General features: G+C 44.5%; 2 protein-coding genes and 1 pseudogene across 2 annotated transcripts; 1 reads left to right on the forward strand and 2 right to left on the reverse strand.

Annotated features, from left to right (window-relative positions):
* The first annotated feature begins 890 nt into the window (after window positions 1–890).
* Window positions 891–1,550, forward strand: LOC149744381 (ubiquitin-conjugating enzyme E2 D3 pseudogene; annotated as a pseudogene).
* A 1,966-nt stretch (window positions 1,551–3,516) lies between these two features.
* Window positions 3,517–3,948, reverse strand: LOC149744382 (melanoma-associated antigen B1-like). The gene has a single exon (XM_089904942.1). It carries the CDS (start codon window positions 3,946–3,948, stop codon window positions 3,517–3,519), a length of 432 nt encoding a protein of 143 aa, XP_089761068.1.
* A 6,464-nt stretch (window positions 3,949–10,412) lies between these two features.
* On the reverse strand, window positions 10,413–11,928 carry LOC149744383 (melanoma-associated antigen B3-like). The gene has a single exon (XM_089904656.1). It carries the CDS (start codon window positions 11,922–11,924, stop codon window positions 10,890–10,892), a length of 1,035 nt encoding a protein of 344 aa, XP_089760782.1. The 5' UTR covers window positions 11,925–11,928; the 3' UTR covers window positions 10,413–10,889.
* Between the last annotated feature and the right edge of the window lie 8,686 nt (window positions 11,929–20,614).

A 20,614-nucleotide genomic window follows, 5' to 3' on the forward strand; every position in this document is an offset into this window, starting at 1 on the left:
GTGGAAACCATAATGCTCCTAGAAGATAACATGGGTGGAACACGCTTTGACATAAATCATAGCAATATTTTTTTGGATCTGTCTCCTAAAGCAAAGGAAATAAAAGCAGAAATAAACAAATGGAATATAATTAAAGTTAAAAGCTTTTGCACAGCAAAGGAAACCATTGACAAAATGAAAAGACAACCTGTGGAATGGGAGAAAATATTTGAAAATGATATGATCAATAAGGGGTTAACATCCAAAATATATAAACAGCTCATATAACTCAACAGTTAAAAAAAAAACCCAAATAACCCAATCGAAAAAATGGGCAGAAGACCTAAACAGACATTTTTCCAAAGAAGACATGCAGATGGCCAACAGGCAAATGAAAAGACGGTCAACATCATTAATCATCAGATAAATGCAAATTAAAACTACCATGAGGTATTACCTCACACCTATCAGAATGGCCATCATCAAAAAGAACAGAAATAACAAATGCTGGCAAGCACGTGGAGATGTGTACACTGTTGGTGGGAATGTAAATAGGTGTAGCCACTGTGGAAAACAGTATGGAGGTTCCTCCAGAAAGTAAAAACAGAGCTACCATATGACCCAGCAATTCCACTCCTGGGTATGTATCCAAAAGAAACAAACGAACAAACAAAAAACAACAACCCCACCCCCTCACTAAGTTGGATGGTCTCCTTCAGGTTCTCGATGGTTCTCTGAGTCTAAGGGTTTCCACTGCTCATCTACCCTTCCCCCCAGCTTCGTCTACATGCCTCTGACCCCACCCTCCCAGTCCAACCTCTCTGTTTAGTAAGAAGGTGCCTGTGTCTGGCAGAGCCAGGATAGGATGAAGAGACAGTCCTTCCCAGCCGCCCGGATAATCAAGAGTTTTGACCGGATCTTTGAGCACACACCAAGACTGTGAGGGGCCAGAGGAAAAGCACAGACTATGGTGCTGAAAGGGATTAATAAGGAACTTAGTGATTTGGCCCGTGACCCTCCAGCACGCTGTTCTGCAGGTCCAGCTGGGGATAATATGTTTCATTGGCAAGCCACAATTATGGAAGCTAATGAAAACCCATATCAAGGTGGTGTATTCCATTTGACCATTCATTTTCCTACAGACTACCCCTTCAAACTACCTAAGGTTGCATTTGCAACAAGAATTTATCATTCAGACATTAACACTAATGGCAGCATTTGTCTCAATATTCTAAGATCACAGTGGTCTCCTCCTTTGTTTCTAACGTTCCTTCATCCATTTGTTCACTGCTATATGATCCAAACCCAGATGACCCCCCCAGTGCCATAGACTGCATGGATCTATAAAACAGAGAGACAGAAGTACAAAAGAATTTCTCAGGAACGGACTCAGAAGTATGCCAGGTATGCTACCTTAAAGTCAGAATAACCTGCATTATAGCCAGAATAAACTTTAAATTACTGTTAAAAAAGGAAAAAAACCACTAATTCGAAAAGATGCACGCACCCCAATGTTCATAGCAACATTACTGACAATTGCCAAGATGTATACACCACATCTTCTTTATACGCGCACACACACACACACACACACACACACACACACACACAATGGAATACTAGTCAGCCATAAAAAAGAATGAACTTTTGCCACTTTGCAACAACATGGATGGAGTTGGAGGGTATTATGCTAAGTGAAATAAGTGAGATAGAGGAAGAAAAACACTGTATGATACCACTTATATGGAGAATTTCAAAAATAAAGCAAACTAGGGAAATATGACAGACTCACAGATACAGAGAACAAGCTAGCGGTTACCAGTGGGAAGAGGGAAGGGGGAGGGGCAGGGGAAGGATAGGGGATTAAGAGATACAAAATACTATGTATAAAATAAATAAGCGGGCTTCCCTGGTGGCGCAGTGGTTCAGAGTCCGCCTGCCAATGCACGGGACACGGGTTCGTGCCCCGGTCTGGGAAGATCCCACATGCCGCGGAGCGGCTGGGCCCGTGAGCCATGGCCACTGAGCCTGTGCGTCCGGAGCCTGTGCTCCGCCACGGGAGAGGCCACAACAGTGAGAGGCCGGCGTACCGCAAAAAAATAAAAATAAAAAAGGTACAAGGATATATTGCACAACAAACGGTATATAGCCAATATTTTATAAGAACTGTAAATGGAATATAACCTTTAAAAATTGTGAATCACTCTGTTGTGTACATGAAACTTATAAAATATTGTACATCAACTATACCTCAATTAAAAAAGATCTACTCTCTTAACAACTTTCAAATATACAATACAGTATTATTAACTATAGTCGCCATGCTGTACATTACATCCCCAGGACTTCTTTATTTTGTAAATGGTTTGTACCGTTTGGCCATTTACACCCATTTCATCCATCCTCCACCCCACACCTGTGGCAACAACCAACCTGTTCCCTGGGTGTTTTTTTTTTTTTAATTTCCACATATAAGTGAGATCATATAGTATTTGTCTTTGTCTGTCTCTCTGTGTTATTGCAAATGGCAGGATTTCCTTTTTTTTTTTTTTTAAATGGCTGAATAATATCCGAGGGAGAATGAGAGTATGACTGTGTGTGTGAGTGTGTGTGTATCACATTTTCTTTATCCATTCATCCATCAATGAACACTTACGTTGTTTTCATGTCTTGGTTATGGTAAATAAATGAATATGGGGGGTGCAGATATCTTTTCAAAACAGTTGTTGTTCTCTTTTCCTTCAGATAAATTTCCGGGAGTGGAATTGCTGGATCACACGGTAGTCCTATTTTCAATATTTTGATGAACCTCTATACTGTTTTCCATAGTGGCTGCATCAATTTACAGTCCCATAAACTCATATTTTCTTGAATAATTTAAGCACATCCTAAATGCAAAAGGTATATATCTTTTCCTGACTTTAAAAGGTGTATATCTTTTAAATTTTGGAAAAGAAAGACTGGAGTACGCCAAACCCACAGGTGAACAATTTTAATTTGTTTTCTCTATCTTCTTATCCTATTTTACTGTGGAGTTCTTTCACATTACCAAGGATATCCCTATTCCAATTCCATGCAGTCTTGTTCTGGATCCCATAGATGATTTAAAATTTTTCAATTTGTATTTCAAAACACAAAATTCTTACTTCTAAATCTGATAAAGAGCAATAAGTGTGTGACCCATGTCATTCATAAGCTTGCTCTGAATCTAAATAAACTTTCTTTTGAAAAGAAAATCACTTGAAAATTACCAAAAAAATAAGTCAACAGGAATTTATGCATATCAGGAACACTGGTTAACAGGCTTTTCCAACCACAAAGTGAAGAATCGGCCTCTACCTCACTAGGGGTGACAGGAGCGACTGGATGTGGCCCTGGAATGTGCACTGGCCGTGGCAGTAGTGCCAGCCCTGGCTGCAGCCCTGGCTGCAGCCCTGGCTCGGGCTCTCTCTCCCTCATCTCTCAAAGCCTCTTCATACCAGGCTGGGAAGGCAGTGGGGACCCTATCATCGACCTTGGCCAAAAACTCCAGGACTCTCATCTTGCTGGTTTCAGCTTGGGCTCTCGATCGCTGTCGCGCATCTGATGATACACCAGGTATTTTCCTGCACCAAATCTTCTGTGATGCTTCCTGGGCTCCACCAAGATAAAGTGCCTCCTTCCATCAAAAACACCCCAAATATTCAGGAATTCCCAGATCTCCTCCTCAGAGGCACGGTCGCCATGCAAGAAGATCACACCGAGGAGAGGCATCAGGGGCCCATTCTTCCAGAACCGCCCGCCACTGCTCAGGCGCCCATCATCGGTGAGATCTAGCTTGCTGACAAGGGCATAGGAATCACCACCCGGCTTGACTTCCTTCAAGTCAAGGCCGCAGACCAGTTCCACGTGCTCAGTGGCTCTCCTTAGGATCTCAGGGAATTGTTCCCTGTACATTTTGTTGACAACCTTCAGCATGTCTACCTTCATGATGGGCTCTTTTATATTTCTGCAGTAGGAATTGCATCAACATCCCTGCCTTCATGGTTAGAAGGTCCTTCCGTAAGCTCTCAGTGGAGGTTGAGGCTTTAGAACGACGTGCACTTTCTCATCTTGGCTCTTGACATCTTTTTCAGACATTGTGCATGAAACAGCTGAGAAGTAACGATGGTGGATGTGGATCTCTGAGGCTCCTGGGAATGCCAGTCACAGGGGAGTCCAAGGAAACATCCCCAAAACAGGAGAGGAAGAGAAGGGGGACTCTTCCCTGCTGAGTGGTTTGAGCACCCTGGAGATCCTGGGTCTCACCCCGGGCATGCTGGCATTTCTCACGAGCACTGAGTTTACTCTTGTGACCCTAGGGAATGATGAGTGTGATCAGGAACAGCAGGCGGGAGTGTGGGTGATGCCCGCACTTGGAGGAGGGAGGAGGAGGGGGAATGAGATGGTGTGAGGACCTTCAGCAGGGAGATTCCACATAAGCTTTAACCAAGTCCATCTCTGCAGGTTTCCTTGAGGGCACTGCCCTAGGACTCTGCAGGGCTCTTGTTCTCCTGGTCAACCTGTCCCTGAGAACCCAGTGGAGAAACGGTGAGCCTTAGGCTGCAGCCTGCCTGCCCTGTGTTTTACTGACTAGGGTGACAGCACGGTTGATAGTAGGGCCACTTGTGTTTTTCATTGTAGGGGGTCTTCTATGTTTAGCTTCAGGATTATCATGACAGCTCTTGGCAAGGCCTGGAAACTCCCCTCTCTGTTACTCTAAAGTTGACACCCCAAAGCTCTCCGGGACCCACAAGAAGGAAGTGAGAGGGGCACCTCAGCCCACCACTCTTATCAGGGGGAACCCAGTAGTTAAAGCTCTGTGGGTACCTCTCTGTCCTGAGCTTGTTAGATCTTAAGTCATCATTTGGAGTCCTCACTTGGATACCGCACAGGGTCATGGACTCTTCCTTTCGCTGACTGGGGGCTGGACCTTCAGACCAAGGATCTCACCTCCTTCCAGAACTCATAAAAAATGGGATGGGGATCCATGAAAGAAATAATTGATAAGCTAAATTTCATTCCCTTAAACTTCTAATCTGCAAAAATACACCATCAAGAGAACAAGAAGATGAGCTACAGTCTCAGAGGAAATATTTGCAAAAGACAGATCTGATGAAGGCTTTTATTCAAAATATAAAAAGAACTCTTAAAATTCAATAAGAAGGAAACTAACAACCCGATAAAAAAAATGGACAAAAGATATGAACAGATACCTCACTAAGGAAGATATACAGATGGCAAACAAGCATATGAAAAGATGCTCACCATCATGTACCATTAGGGAACTGCAAATTAAAATTACAACCAGAAACCACTACGTGCCAAAATCCAGAAGACTGACAGCGCCAAATGCTGGTGAGGTTGTGATTCAACAAGAACGCTTTCATTGTTGGTGGTGATGCAGATGGTATACCCACTTTGGAAGCCTGTTTGCAAGCTTCTCAGTAAACTAAACATATTCTATACTGTCGGTGGGAATGTAAATTGGTCCAGCCACTATGGGAAACAGTATGGAGGCTCCTCAAAAAATCAAAAATAGGGCTTCCTTGGTGGTGCAGTGGTTGAGAGTCCGCCTGCCGATGCGGGGGACGTGGCTTCGTGCCCGGGTCTGGGAGGATCCCATGTGCCGCGGAGCGGCTGGGCCCGTGAGCCATGGCCGCTGAGCCTGCGCGTCCGGAGCCTGTGCTCCGCAGCGGGAGAGGCCGCAGCAGTGAGAGGCCCGCGTACCGCAAAAAAAAAAAAAAAAATCAAAAATAACATATGATATTGTCGGCAATCCCACTACTATCCAAAGGAATTGAAATCAGGACCTTGAAGAGATATCTGCATTCCCATGTTCACTGCAGCATTATTCATAATAGCCAAGCTATGGAAGCAACCTAAATGTCCACCGATGGATGAATGGATAAAGAAAGTGTAAAGTATACATACAATGGAATATCATTCAGCTTTAAAAAGAAGCTAACTTCTCCAGCTATGACAGCGTGAATAAATCTAGAGAACATTATGTTCCAGTGAAATAAGCCAGACACAGAAGGACAAATACTACATGATGTCATTTATATGAGGAATCTAAAATAGTCAAAGTCAGAGAAGCAGAGAGTAGAGTGGTGGTTGCCAGGGGCTATGGAGATGGGGAAAATGAGAAGGTTTTAATCAAAAGTTACAAAGTTTCAGTTATGCAAGGTAAATCCTAGGGATCTACTATACAGCATAGAGTTTATAGTTAAGAATACTACATTGTACACTTTCTAACAGGTTAAATCTTATGGTAAGTGTTCTTATCACACACACAAAATAAAAAGGGTGGGAGGAAACATTTGGAGGTCATAGATATGTTTATGGCATAAACTGTGGTGACTGATAGCTTCACAAGTGGATACTTATCTCCGAACTCATCAATTTGTATACATTAAATATGTACGGTTTTTGTACGTCCATCCTACCTCAATAAATTGTTTTTTTTAAAAAAAACCAACTAAACGTACTCTTACCATACAATCTAGTAATCATGCTCCTTGGTATTTACCAAAATGAGTTGGAAACTTACCTCCACACAAAAACCTGCACACCGATGTTTATAGCAGCTTTACTCATAATTGCCAAAACTTAAAAGCAACAAAGGTGTCCTTCAGCAGGTAAACGGATAAATAATGGAATACTGTTCAGTGCTAGAAATAAATATCAAACCATGAAAAGACATGGAGGAACCTTAGACGTGTATTACTAAGTGAAAGAAACTAATCTTAAAAGGCTACATGCTGCGTGATTCCAACTACATGACATCCTGGAAAAAGGCAAAACTATAGAAAAAGCAAAAAGACCAGTGGTTGCCAGGGGTTGGGGGCAGGGAGGGATGAATAGAGCACAGAGAATTTTTAGGGTAGTGAAATTACTCTGTATGACACTATAATGGTAGATACAAGTCATCATACGTTCGTCGGAACCCACAAAGTGTACAACACCAAGAATGAAGCCTAATGTAACTCTGGACTTTGTGTGCTAATGATGTGTCAATGTAGCTTCATAGATCGTAGCAAACGGCCCACTCTGATGGGGGATGTTGATAGTGGGGGAGGTGTGAGCTGTGTCGGGGAAGAGGGTACATGGGAACTCTTTGTACTTTCTGCTCCATTTTGCTGTGAACCCAAAACTGCTTTAAAAAAAATTAAAGTGAACTAAAAAAAAAAAAAACTGATGGGGGGTGGTGGTTGTTGCTCAGCCTCACACCCTTCCCTGGGGATTTAAGTCTTGAGTGCAGGCGCAGGGCCAGTTTTCCCCTCTATGCAAGAGTGGGTGGGCCTCTCAGTCCTCACTCAGTTTCCTTGATTTGACTCCTGGCAGGGCCTGAGGCTCCCCTCTTTCTCGACCTGAGGACATTTCTTCAGAGAAAGGCTCTTATTTCCCTGAGATCCAATAGGAGGAGGTGAGGGTGGCCTTACTTGGCCACACCTGCCACGCCATGAGTGACAACTGTATCAGGCAGGTTGAGACCATATGATGGTGATCCCACTCAGGGTTCTAACTCAGTACCCTAAATCTGACTCACGTGAAGGCCTAAGATTCCCCCCTCTACTGCCCTGGGACCTCCCCCTCAAACCAAGTTCCTCACTTTTCTGTGATCCCCGAGAAGGATATGAGGTCGTCTCTTCCTGACATTTACACCAGGATCTGTCACGGCAACAGGGAGGATTCTGTGAGGTCTCCGCTGATATGGGTTTGGTGGGCCCTGAACTCTTCTCTCTGCTCACCTTCCTCCTGGCGCACCTTGGAAATCCTATCTCTACTGACCTGAGTTGGCCAACCTCAGGCCAAAGTCTTCACTTTCTCAACCTCTTACGTGGAAATCAGGTTCAGCCACATCTTGCCAAGGCTGTCTGGGGACTCTGAGGGCTGAAGGCAGGGTCAGGAGTCCATGGGACACACTGTTCGGGGGTGGCAGGTGTGCTTCCTTCATTCCTCATTCAGGGTCCTGACCACCACATGTGGCAGAGACTGGGACTCCTCCCTCTACTGACCTGAGCTCATCCTCCTAGGTGGGACTCACAAGTCCCTGAGGACCCTGAAGAGTTAAGTGAGGGCATGCTCAGGCTGACAACTTTGCCTGGCATGTTGCTCTCCCCAGGCCACCCGTAAGGGGCCCTTCATCGTGGCTCCTGTTTCTTGATTAAAGGCTTCCTGGGAAAGGGCCCATCCCTGCAAACTCTTGACTGGTTTCCCTATTGCAAACCCTTCAGAGACTGGGTCTCCGTCCCAGGAGTGATGTGAAGTAGGGAAGTTGTAACGCAAGGCAGGATGGATGTGCTGTCAAAGAAAAAAAATACATTGGTTTTTCCCTTCTCTTTACCAGCAACACGTAGCCTTTTATGTAACCCCTCTTTGAATAGATTGAACTTCCAAATGCGAAGGGCTGTCCAGCACGATTTTCTGAGCCCCTGATCTTTTGAGATCATCTGACTTTGGATATGTAGATGGTCATACTGTGACTAAATATCTTCCTCTGCTTTCTTCACCCTTTTCAACTACTTTGATACGCTTATTGCTGTGCTTATGTATTCCCATCCAGTGTTTTGGGCACAGAGCCCTCCTTTTTATCACCTGAGATATATTTTGTAGTGAGTGAGAAGTAAGGTGAATTAAGGAACACAAAGTTGGCCTCGGGCTGGGAGGAATGGAAAAGTGTGGGCATCAGACTTAGTTAGGCCAGGAGTCTAGTTCCAACACTGTCACTTAACAGCTGTGTGAAACTGAACACATCACCAAACTCTGTGAGCCTCGGTCTTTTCATCTGTGAAATGGGTTTGAGAAGCTCTGCCTTGGGGACTGATAGAATTTATATAATGCCTGTGAAGTGCCTGGCCCATTGCCTGGCCGGTACTGAGACTTTCAAGGATGCCAGTTCTTACTATGATTAATTTGTCCCCTGGAGCTTCAACCCACTACACTGAGATTTAACTTTCAATCCAGGAGATGCCAGAGAATAAGCAGGGCTCTAGGGCAAAGAAACCCCTATCAGGCAAAATCCTGCTTAGCAAGGAAAACTAGTATTTCCCTGTTAGAGTATGTCATTCAAGGTCAACATGAGGTAGACTTCCTCAGTAGATGCAACACGAAGCTCTAAAATGTTTCACGGACCTAAAACTTACCTCCCTCTCAGTTGCCCTTCTTTATAAACCACTCCCACTTTCATTCATTTAACCACCCACGAATATCTACTCCTTGCCTAGAGTTTGCCAAATTACAATCAAGATAACCTAATTTGAATGATTGTTTTTCGTGGAGTGGGCTCTGGCTCCCCCAGCTAGGGCAAAGAGTGCCAGTCCAGTGGCTTCTGGGCATCCCCCCTCAGGGGAGTACCACCCTTATTTCTCAGAAACTCCCTGGAGACATGACAGCGTGAATAAAACATCTAATTTGCATAGTGTTCACCTGCACTGGGACAAGAGCACAGGACACAATCTATTCCTGCCTCAGGTGATTTCTCTCTGATTTACCCACAACCCCAAAGTACAAGGAGACCTCGAAGATATTGCAGGTTTGGTTCCAGACCCCCAAAATAAAGTGAATAGCACAATAAAGCGAGTCACAAGAATTTTTTGGTTTCCCAGTGCTCTTATAAAATTTATGTTTACACTATACCGCAGCCTATTAAGCGTGCAATAGCATTCTGTCAAGGAACAATGTACATGCCTTAATTAAAAAATACCTTGCTGCTAAAAACTGCTAACCATCATCTGAGCCTTCAGCGAGTCCATCTTTTTGCTGGTGGAAGGTGTGAAATATTGTGAGAATTACCAAAATGTGACACAGAGACATGACGTGAGAATACCTTGTTGGAAAAATGGCGCTGAAAGACTTGCTGGAAGCAAGGTTGACACAAACCTTCAATTTGTTAAAAAAGAAAAGAAAAAGCACTATCTGTGAAATACAATAAAGCAAAGCGCAACAAAATGAAGTGTGCCTGTAACTGCTAAGGGCAGTTTCCCATTCCAGGCTTTGTCTTTCAACTGTACGGCCCACCATCTGAGGATCTGGCCCCTGCTCAAAATTATCAGTCTCATCTAGCCCACCACGCACCTAACTTATAATTACCTCCCACTGAAGGACTTACATTTTTCCCAAGGCCCACCACTGCCTTGCATCAGGGAATTTACATTTGACTGCTATCATGTGAAACCACCCCTCTCCTTTCTTATCCTGTCTTTTCATTTGTCCTTTTGGTCTTAGAGTATACATCACCATTTTCTTTATATGATAGCTGCTTCTCGGCTCTATAATTTTATGGTCAGTGGCTAGGTCTTCTTCTTCTCAGCTCTCACAGTACTAGCAAGGAGCCTTCTAAGAGCAGATGCTCAATTAATGTTTGGGGAATAAACGAGCCTGTGAGCACGAGGTCTAATTTATTATGATTTAATTCTACATTTTTGAATGAGCCAAGCACATACTGTTATTTCTAATTTTATAAAACAGAGTAAAAGGAATTAGTAAACCAAAGATTGACCATCTTACTTTTTCTATACTATACTACATCCAGTATACTATACTATACTATACTTAACTTTTTCACATTTTCAAGGAATTGCATATTGCAATGCCATGTTATCTTCCACCAAATTACTAAATAAGATGGAAGTTTTCCCAATATGTTTTACAAAACAGCAAAACTCTTATTCTTAAACCTGATAAACAACAGTAAGTATGACTGATGTAATTCATAAACTTACATTCTAACGCTAAATAAAATTTCATTTAGGAGTAACGTTTGAAAAACAGCAAAAAACAAAGACGTATTTCCAAATTCCCCATACAGAACAGGAACACAAAGGTATTATACAGTGTTCCCTCTGTCACACCCAGCCCTACACTACTTGAAATAGTGAATGCTCTCTTCAGCCACAAAGTGCAGAATTTGCCTCAGATTCTGTGTGGGAGGAGCTGGACAGAACACTGGAGCATCCACTGGCTTGGGCTCTCTCCTCCTCATCTTTCAAAGCCTCTTCATACCAAGACTGGAAGGCACTGGGGACGGTGTGATTGACCTTGGCCAGGAACTCCAGGACTTTCATCTTGCTGGTTTCGGCATGGGCTCTCGGGCCCCACAGGAACTCGTAGCGCGCTGGATCACTGTTGGCCACTTGCCGGTATTCCAAATACTTCAGCTTCACCAAATCTTGGGTGATGAGCTTCTTGGGCTCCCCAAATATGAAGTGCCTCTTCCCAGCATAGACTCTCATCTTATTCAGGAACTCCCAGATATTCTCCTCTGTGGCGCAGTTGCCCTTCATGAGGATCACACCCAGGATGTACATCAGGATACCGGTCTTGGGTAACCCGCTGCCACGGCTCACGGTCCCATCGTTGGGGAGAGCCATTTTGCTGACAAAGGTATAAGTATGCTTGGTACGGTCGACCTCCTTTAAGTCAACACCAAATAGCATCTCCATGCTGAAAGAAGCTCTTCTGAGGATCTCAGGGAATCGATTTTGGTACTTCTTATCGATAAGCTTCAGCATATGTGCTTTCCTAACAGGCTTTTTCATTTTATACATGTGCACCAGGAACTGCACCAACACACTCGCTATCCTCCTTAGAGGGCCTTTTTGAGACCGCACGGCGGAGACGGGGGCCTGAGAGGAACTGTGCTTTTTTTTCATTTGGCCTTTGGCTCCTTTGTTTGATCTTGCGGGAGAAACACATGCAGGCTGAGTGGTGGTGGCTAGGGCCCTCTGAGAACTCTTGAGAGTGCTACGTGACTTAGCACCCGGCTTTCTCCGAGTAGTAACCCAAGGAAGAGAAGGACATGAAGACGAGGCGGCTTCCTCCTCAGCTGCAGTGGCCTGAGCACCCGTCAGACCCTGGGTCCCACTTTGGGCCTGGTGGCGTCTCTCACGGGTGCGGAGCTTACTCTTCTGCCCCCGAGGCATGGTGACTGTGGTCAGGGACAAAAGGCAGGAGCGCAGGTAGGACAGTGGGGTGATCTGGCAGAGATGCGAGAGGATGAGAGGGTGTGAGCGCCTACAGCAGGGAGGTACCACCCTGCCTTTAAGAGGGCCGCTCTTCAGGTTTCCATGTGGGTCCTGCTCTACGAACACACAGGACTCCTGTTCTGATCACCCTGTCCTCTAAGAACCCTGTGGAAATAATTAAAGTGAGCCTCAGGCTGCAGCCTGCCAGCCCTGCCTGGTGCTTACTGGGGCTGAGAGCAGCAGTGGGCAATTATCTAGTCCTTGTGGAGCCCCCTCTACTCTGGAGCATTGGGGTCCCCTCAGTTCATATGCAGGACCATCATATCAACTTTGGGCAGGGCCTGGGCCCCCTCCTCTGTGCTGCTCTAAATTTATACCTCAGACCCAGGTCCTCATCTTCCTGGGATACCTTAAGAAGACGTGAAGGGGCACCTCAGCCCAGCACCCCTGCCAGGGGGCACCCACAGCTGACAACTCTATGGGACTCTGTCCTGGGCTCCTTGGGGTCCTCAGTCCTCATTCAGGGTCCTTGCCTTGGCTCTCACCAATCTGATACCATCAGAAATAAAGGAGGGGAAACCCGGGAGCTGTGCAAACAAAGAAGAGAAAGGGAAATCTCTCCCAGCAGCCTCAGGAGCAGCGGATTAAATCTCCACAATCAACTTGATGGACCCCGCATCTGTGGAATACCTGAATAGAGAACGAACCATCCCAAACTGAGGAGCCGTGTGGATGAAAGGCTCCTGGTGCTGCGGCCAGGAGTCAGTGCTGTGCCTCTGAGGTGGGAGAGCCAACTTCAGGACACTGGTCAACAAGAGACCTCCAGGCTCCACATAATATCAAATGGGGAAAATCTCCCAGAGATCTCCATCTCAACACCAGCACCCAGCTTCACTCAACGACCAGCAAGCTACAGTGCTGGACACACTATGCCAAACAACTAGCAAAACAGGTACACAAGCCCACCCATTGGCAGAGAGGCTGCCTAAAATCATAATGAGGCCAAAGACACCCCAAAACACACCACCAGACGTGGAACTGCCCACCAGAAAGACAAGGTCCAGCCTCATCCACCATAACACAGGCACTAGTCCCCTCCACCAGGAAGCCTACACAACCCACTGAACCAACCTTAGCCACTGCGGACAGCCATCAAAAACAATGGGAACTACGAACCTGCAGCCTGCAAAAAGGAGACCCCAAACACAGTAAGATAAGCAGAATGAGAAGACAGAAAAACACACGGCAGATGAAGGAGCAAGATAAAAATGCACCAGACCTAACAAGTGAAGAGGGAATAGGCAGTCTACCTGAAAAAGAATTCACAATAATGACAGTAAAGATGATCCAAAATCTTGGAAATAGAATGGACAAAATGCAAGAAACATTTAACAAGGACCCAGAAGAACTAAAGGTGAAACAAACAATGATGAACAACACAATAAATGAAATGAAAAAGACTCTAGATGGGATCAATAGCAGAATAACTGAGGCAGAAGAACGGATAAGTGACCTGGAAGATAAAATAGTGGAAATAACGACTGCAGAGCAGAATAAAGAAAAAAGAATGAAAAGAACTGAGGACAGTCTCAGAGACCTCTGGGACAACATTAAATGCAACAGCATTCGAATTATAGGGGTTCCAGAAGAAGAAGAGAAAAAGAAAGGGACGGAGAAAATATTTGAAGAGATTATAGTTGAAAACTTCCCTAATATGGGAAAGGAAATAGTTAATCAAGTCCAGGAAGCACAGAGAGTCCCATACAAGATAAATCCAAGGAGAAATACGCCAAGACGCGTATTAATCAAACTGTCAAAAATTAAATACAAAGAAAGCATATTAAAAGCAGCAAGGGGAAAACAACAAATAACACACAAGGGAATCCCCATACGGTTAACAGCTGATCTCTCAGCAGAAACTCTGTAAGCCAGAAGGGAGTGGCAGGACATACTGAAAGTAATGAAGGAGAAAAACCTTCAACCAGGATTACTCTACCCAGCAAGGATCTCATTCAGATTTGATGGAGAAATCAAAACCTTTACAGACAAGCAAATGCTGAGAGAGTTCAGCACCACCAAACCAGCTTTACAACAAACGCTAAAGAAACTTCTCTAGGCAAGAAACACAAGAGAAGGAAAGACCTACAATAACGAGCCCAAAACAATTTAGAAAATGGGAATAGGAACATACATATCGATAATTACTTTAAATGTAAATGGACTAAATGCTCCCACCAAAAGACACAGATTGGCTAAATGGATACAAAAACAAGACCCATATATATGCTGTCTACAAGAGACCCACTTCAGACCTAGAGACACATACAGACTGAAAGTGAGGGGATGGAAAAAGATATTCCATGCAAATGGAAACCAAAAGAAAGCTGGAGTAGCAACTCTCATATCAGACAAAATAGACTTTAAAATAAAGACGATTAGAAGAGACAAAGAAGGACACTACATAATGATCAAGGGATCGATCCAAGAAGAAGATGTAACAATTGTAAATACTTACGCACCCAACATAAGAGCACCTCAATATATAAGGCAAATACTAACAGCCTTAAAAGGGGAAATTGACAGTAACACATTCATAGTAGGGGACTTTAACACCCCACTTTCACCCATGGACAGATCATCCAAAATGAAAATAAATAAGGAAACACAAGCTTTAAATGATACATTAAACAAGATGGACTTAATTGATATTAATAGGACACTCCATCCAAAAACAACAGAATACACATTTTTCTCAAGTGCTCATGGAACATTCTCCAAGATAGATCATATCTTGGGTCACAAATCAAGCCTTGGTAAATTTAAGAAAATTGAAATTGCATCAAGTATCTCTTCCGAACACAACGCCATGAGACTAGACATCAATTACAGGAAAAGATCTGTAAAATATACAAACACATGGAGCCTAAACAATACACTACTTAATAACAAAGTGATCACTGAAGAAAACAAAGGGGAAATAAAAAAATACCTAGAAACAAATGACAATGGAGACACGACGACCCAAAACCTATGGGATGCAGCAAAAGCAGTTCTAAGAGGGAAGTTTATAGCAATACAAGCCCACCTTAAGAAACAGGAAACAACTCAAATAAACAACCTAACCTTGCACCTAAAGCAATTAGAAAAAGAAGAAAAAAAGAACCGCAAAGTTAGCAGAAGGAAAGAAATCATAAAAATCAGATCAGAAATAAATGAAAAAGAAATGAAGGAAACAATAGCAAAGATCAATAAAACTAAAAGCTGGTTCTTTGAGAAGATAAACAAAACAGATACACCATTAGCTGGACTCATCAAGAAAAAAAGGGAGAAGCCTCAAATCTATAGAATTAGAAATGAAAAAGGAGAAGTAACAACTGACACTGCAGAAATACAAAAGGTCATGAGAGATTACTACAAGCAACTCTATGCCAATAAAATGGACAACCTGGAAGAAATGGGCAAATTCTTAGAAATGCACAACCTGCCAAGACTGAATCAGGAAGAAATAGAAAATATGAACAGACCAATCACAAGCAGTGAAATTGAAACTATGATTAAAAATCTTCCAACAAACAAAAGCCCAGGACCAGATGGCTTCACAGGCGAACTCTATCAAACATTTAGAGAAGAGCTAACACCTATCCTTCTCAAACTCTACCAAAATATAGCAGAGGGAGGAACACTCCCAAATTCATTTTATGAGGCCACCATCACCTTGATATCAAAACCAGACAAGGATGTCACAAAGAAAGAAATCTACAGGCCAACATCACTGATGAACCTAGATGCAAAAATCCTCAACAAAATACTAGCAAACAGAATCCAACAGCACATTAAAAGGATCATACACCATGATCAAGTGGGGTTTATTCCAGGAATGCAAGGATTCTTCAATATACGCAAATCAATCAATGTGATAAACCATATTAACAAACTGAAGGAGAAAAACCATATGATCATCTCAATAGATGCAGAGAAAGCTTTTGACAAAATTCAACACCCATTTATGATAAAAACCCTGCAGAAAGTAGGCACAGAGGGAACTTTCCTCAACATAATAAAGGCCATATATGACAAATCCACAGCCAACATCATCCTCAATGGTGAAAAACTGAAAGCATTTCCACTAAGATCAGGAACAAGACAAGGTTGCCCACTCTCACCACTCTTATTCAATATAATTTTGGAAGTTTTAGCCACAGCAATCAGAGAAGAAAAGGAAATAAAAGGAATCCAAATTGGAAAAGAAGAAGTAAAGCTGTCGCTGTTTGCAGATGACATGATACTATACATAGAGAATCCTAAAGATGCTACCAGAAAACTACTAGAGCTAATCAATGAATTTGGTAAAGTTGCAGCATACAAAATTAATGCACAGAAATCTCTGGCATTCCTATACACTAATGATGAAAAATATGAAAGTGAAATCAAGAAAACACTCCCACTTACCATTGCAACAAAAAGAATAAAATATCTAGGAATAAACCTACCTAAGGAGACACAAGACCTGTATTCAGAAAATTATAAGACACTGATGAGAGAAATTAAAGATGATACAAATAGATGGAGAGACATACCATATTCTTGGATTGGAAGAATCAACATTGTGAAAACGACTCTACTACCCAAAGCAATCTACAGATTCAATGTAATCCCTATCAAACTACCACTGGCATTTTTCACAGAACTAAAACAAAAAATTTCACAATTTGTATGGAAACACAAAAGACCCCGTATAGCCAAAGCAATCTTGAGAACGAAAAACGGAGCCGGAGGAATCAGGCTCCCTGACTTCAGACTATACTACAAAGCTACAGTAATCTAGACAGTATGGTACTGGCACAAAAACAGAAAGATACATCAATGGAACAGGATAGAAAGCCCAGAGATAAACCCACGCACATATGGTCACCTTATCTTTGATAAAGGAGGCAGGAATGTACAGTGTAGAAAGGACAGCCTCTTCAATAAATGGTGCTGGGAAAACTGGACAGGTACGTGTAAAAGTATGAGATTAGATCACTCCCTAACACCATACACAAAAATAAGCTCAAAATGGATTAAAGACCTAAATGTAAGGCCAGAAACTATCAAACTCTTAGAGGAAAACATAGGCAGAACACTCTACGACATAAATCACAGCAAGATCCTTTTTGATCTGCCTCCTAGAGAAATGGAAATGAAAACAAAAATAAACAAACGGGACCTAATGAAACTTCAAAGCTTTTGCGCAGCAAAGGAAACCATAAACAAGACGAAAAGACAACCCTCAGAATGGGAGAAAATATTTGCAAATGAAGCAACTGACAAAGGATTAACTTCCGAAATTTACAAGCAGCTCATGCAGCTCAATAACAAAAAAACAAGCAACCCAATCCAAAAATGGGCAGAAGACCTAAAGAGACTTTTCTCCAAAGAAGATATGCAGACTGCCAACAAACACATGAAAGAATGCTCAACATCATTAATCATTATAGAAATGCAAATCAAAACTACAATGAGATATCATCTCACACCAGTCAGAATGGCCATCATCAAAAAATCTAGAAACAATAAATGCTGGAGAGGGTGTGGAGAAACGGGAACACTCCTGCACTGCTGGTGGGAATGTGAATTGGTTCAGCCACTATGGAGAACAGTACGGAGGTTCCTTAAAAAACTACAAATAGAACTACCATATGACCCAGCAATCCCACTACTGGGCATATATCCTGAGAAAACCATAATTCAAAAAGAGTCATGCACCAAAATGTTCATTGCAGCTCTACTTACAATAGCCCGGAGATGGAAACAACCTAAGTGCCCATCATCGGATGAATGGATAAAGAAGATGTGGCACATATCTACAATGGAATATTGCTCAGCCATAAAAAGAAACGAAACTGAGCTATTTGTAATGAGGTGGATAGACCTAGAGTCTGTCATACAGAGTGAAGTAAGTCAGAAAGAGAAAGTCAAATACCGTATGCTATCACATATATATGGAATTTAAGGAAAAAAAATGTCATGAAGAACCTAGGGGTAAGACAGGAATAAAGACACAGACCTACTGGAGAATGGACTTGAGGATATGGGGAGAGGGAAGGGTGAGCTGTGACAAAGCGAGAGAGAGGCATGGACATATATACACTACCAAACGTAAAATAGATAGCTAGTGGGAAGCAGCCGCATAGCACAGGGAGATCAGCTCGGTGCTTTGTGACCGCCTAGAGGGGTGGGATAGGGAGGGTGGGAGGGAGGGAGACGCAAGAAGGAGGAGATATGGGAACATATGTATATGTATAACTGATTCACTTTGTTATAAAGCAGAAACTAACACACCATTGTAAAGTAATTATACCCCAATAAAGATGTTAAAAAAATAAAAAATAAAGGAGGGCTCACACACACCTGACTTCCATACCTGGGCTACCCAGCGCTGCAAGCAAGGAGGGGGGCACTCTCTGTTGTCTCCTCTGTTTGTGGGTGAGTGGTATCATCACTGTTCTTTCAGGGTCCTCACCCTGACTCCTATAAAGCCCTGGGTCTCTTCCCTCTGCAGAATTGAGGCTATTCAATTAGTCCAACACCCGCACATCTCTGAACTCTCCAGACAAATGAGAAGAGTGCTTCCGCTTGACAGATACTCTTGGTTTCTACTCAGAACACGGACAGAATTTATGAGACCCTACATTTTAGAGTCGGTGTTCACCTTAGTCCTCACTCAGGTCTCCGACCCGAACTCTGTGTAGGACTTAGGACTCCTCCCACCAATAACCTGGGTAGTCCAGCCTCAGAGCAAAGCCCTCAATTCCCTGAGTCTCTAGAGGGGGAAGTCAGGGTCCTACATATATGACTACCCCTGGCTGGAGCCTCCCACAAGTGTAGGGGCGCTGCTTTGTGATGCCACCCCTAAATGGGGAGAGGCCCCCTCATCAGTATTTAGGGCCCTCCCCTTCACCTCAGTTAGGACCTAGGTATCCTCCATCTGCAAGATGGAGCTACTCCCTAGACCAAGGCCCTCCCAGCCCCGAGACATCTCAGGCAGAACTCAGTTTGATGGCTCTGTTGGGGCTTCCCAGGGCCTACAGCAGCAGCGAGACTTAGTGCAGTTTGTTATGGGCCGAGTGGCACCTCTCACTCCCCACTCAAAGCCTTCACCTTGACTCCAGACCAGTACTGGGAATTTCCTCTTGGCCGGCCGGAGGCATGGCCCTCAGATGAAAGTTCTCACTTCCTGGAACCTCTGAAGCCGAAGTCAGGATGACTCACATCCGGCCACAACTACTCAGGGTCTCTGACAGCTGACAGCAGGGGCGGGGGTCTGTGGTACTCCAGTGTTCTGGAGCCGGTGGTCCCTAGGTCCTACATACAGGGTGCCCATCTTGGAATCTGTCAGAGCCTGGGACTTCTCCCTTTACTGAACTGTGCCCACAAGCTTCACCTCCTTGAGCTCCTGGGGGTGGGGGGGAAGTCTGGGCCTGCTATATACGACCACCCCGGCCTGGAGGCTCCGGGAACTGAGTGCATGGGTGCGGCTTTGTTGCCATCTCTACGCTCTCATTAGCACTCAGGCCCCGCCCCTCCCCCCGCCCCCCACCCCACCCCCCGCCTTGACTTCAGTCAGGGCCTAGGTTTCCTTGATTTACAGAATCAGGAAATTCTCTCTTAGATTAAGGCTTTCCCCCTTGAGAATTTCCAGGCAGAACTCAGCCTAACAGCTTTTCGGGAACCTTCCACTTTCGATCACAGAGGCGCGATTTGTGGGGGTCACCTTTGTTACGGGAGGGGGGGAAGGATGCCTTGGGTCCGCATTCAGGTCCTCACCTCGACTGCAGGTCAGTCCTGGGAATCCGCCCTTGGCCGAACAAAACGCCGTGAACAACCGTCCAGCTCCTTGCCCCCGGAGCGGAAGTGTGGGAGCCACTACCGGCTGCGGCTGCGTCGTGTGGGGTTCCAACGGCTGACGGGACGCGCGGGGCTCTATGGGATCCCGGGGTTCAGAGGTCAGCCGTCCCATGATCCTCCCTCGCGGGCCTCTCCGTGCCATCTATTAGAGCCCGTGACCCCTCCCTCTGTGGTCCCGAGTCCTTCAGCCTCCAAACAAAGCCCTCACCTCCCCGAGTCCCTAGTGGGGAAGGCAGGGCGTTGCTCTGACCATCTCTGCCTGACAAGAGGGGCGCCACCCCGTGAGCCTCCCTCCTTGGGAGAGAGACGCTCTCATTAGCACTGAGGTCCTCACCTTGACCCTGGTTTGCCTGGTTATGGCCAAGACCCCTTCCCTTGCAGAACTGGGACCTGATCCTGATAGACAAAGCTCTTCCCTCGCCGAGACCAGACAGACAGAAATGAGGAGGCTTCTCATCCCTATGGCTCTGCCTGGGGCCCCTCATGGTTAAGAATGGGGGCAGGGGTCTGTAAAGCCCCCTCATTTGTGGGTCTAGTGATACCCTCTTTCCTCACTCAGGGGCCCCACCATACTCCTGGCCAGTCCCGGGACCGGATCCTCCCTGACCCTCCAACCTGAGCTTCTCCCTCTACTGAACTGAGGCTGTTCTTCTTAGACCAAGACTTTGACCTCACTGAAAACTATGAGACTTACAAGAGAGGATGCCCTGCCTGGGCATTCTAGGTCTGAGAGCACGTTTGGGCAGGTCTCTGAATGACCT

The sequence above is a fragment of the Delphinapterus leucas genome, chromosome X, assembly GCF_059928025.1.
Source record: "Delphinapterus leucas isolate spDelLeu-1000000601 "Yukka" chromosome X, BTC_Dleu_Yukka2, whole genome shotgun sequence".
Classification (NCBI taxonomy): Eukaryota; Metazoa; Chordata; class Mammalia; order Artiodactyla; family Monodontidae; genus Delphinapterus; species Delphinapterus leucas.

Excerpts from the sequence above, each read along its gene's own strand:
- LOC149744383 (XM_089904656.1), bottom strand. The coding sequence starts at position 11,924 with ATGCCTCGGGGGCAGAAGAGTAAGCTCCGCACCCGTGAGAGACGCCAC.
- LOC149744382 (XM_089904942.1), bottom strand. The coding sequence starts at position 3,948 with ATGAAGGTAGACATGCTGAAGGTTGTCAACAAAATGTACAGGGAACAA.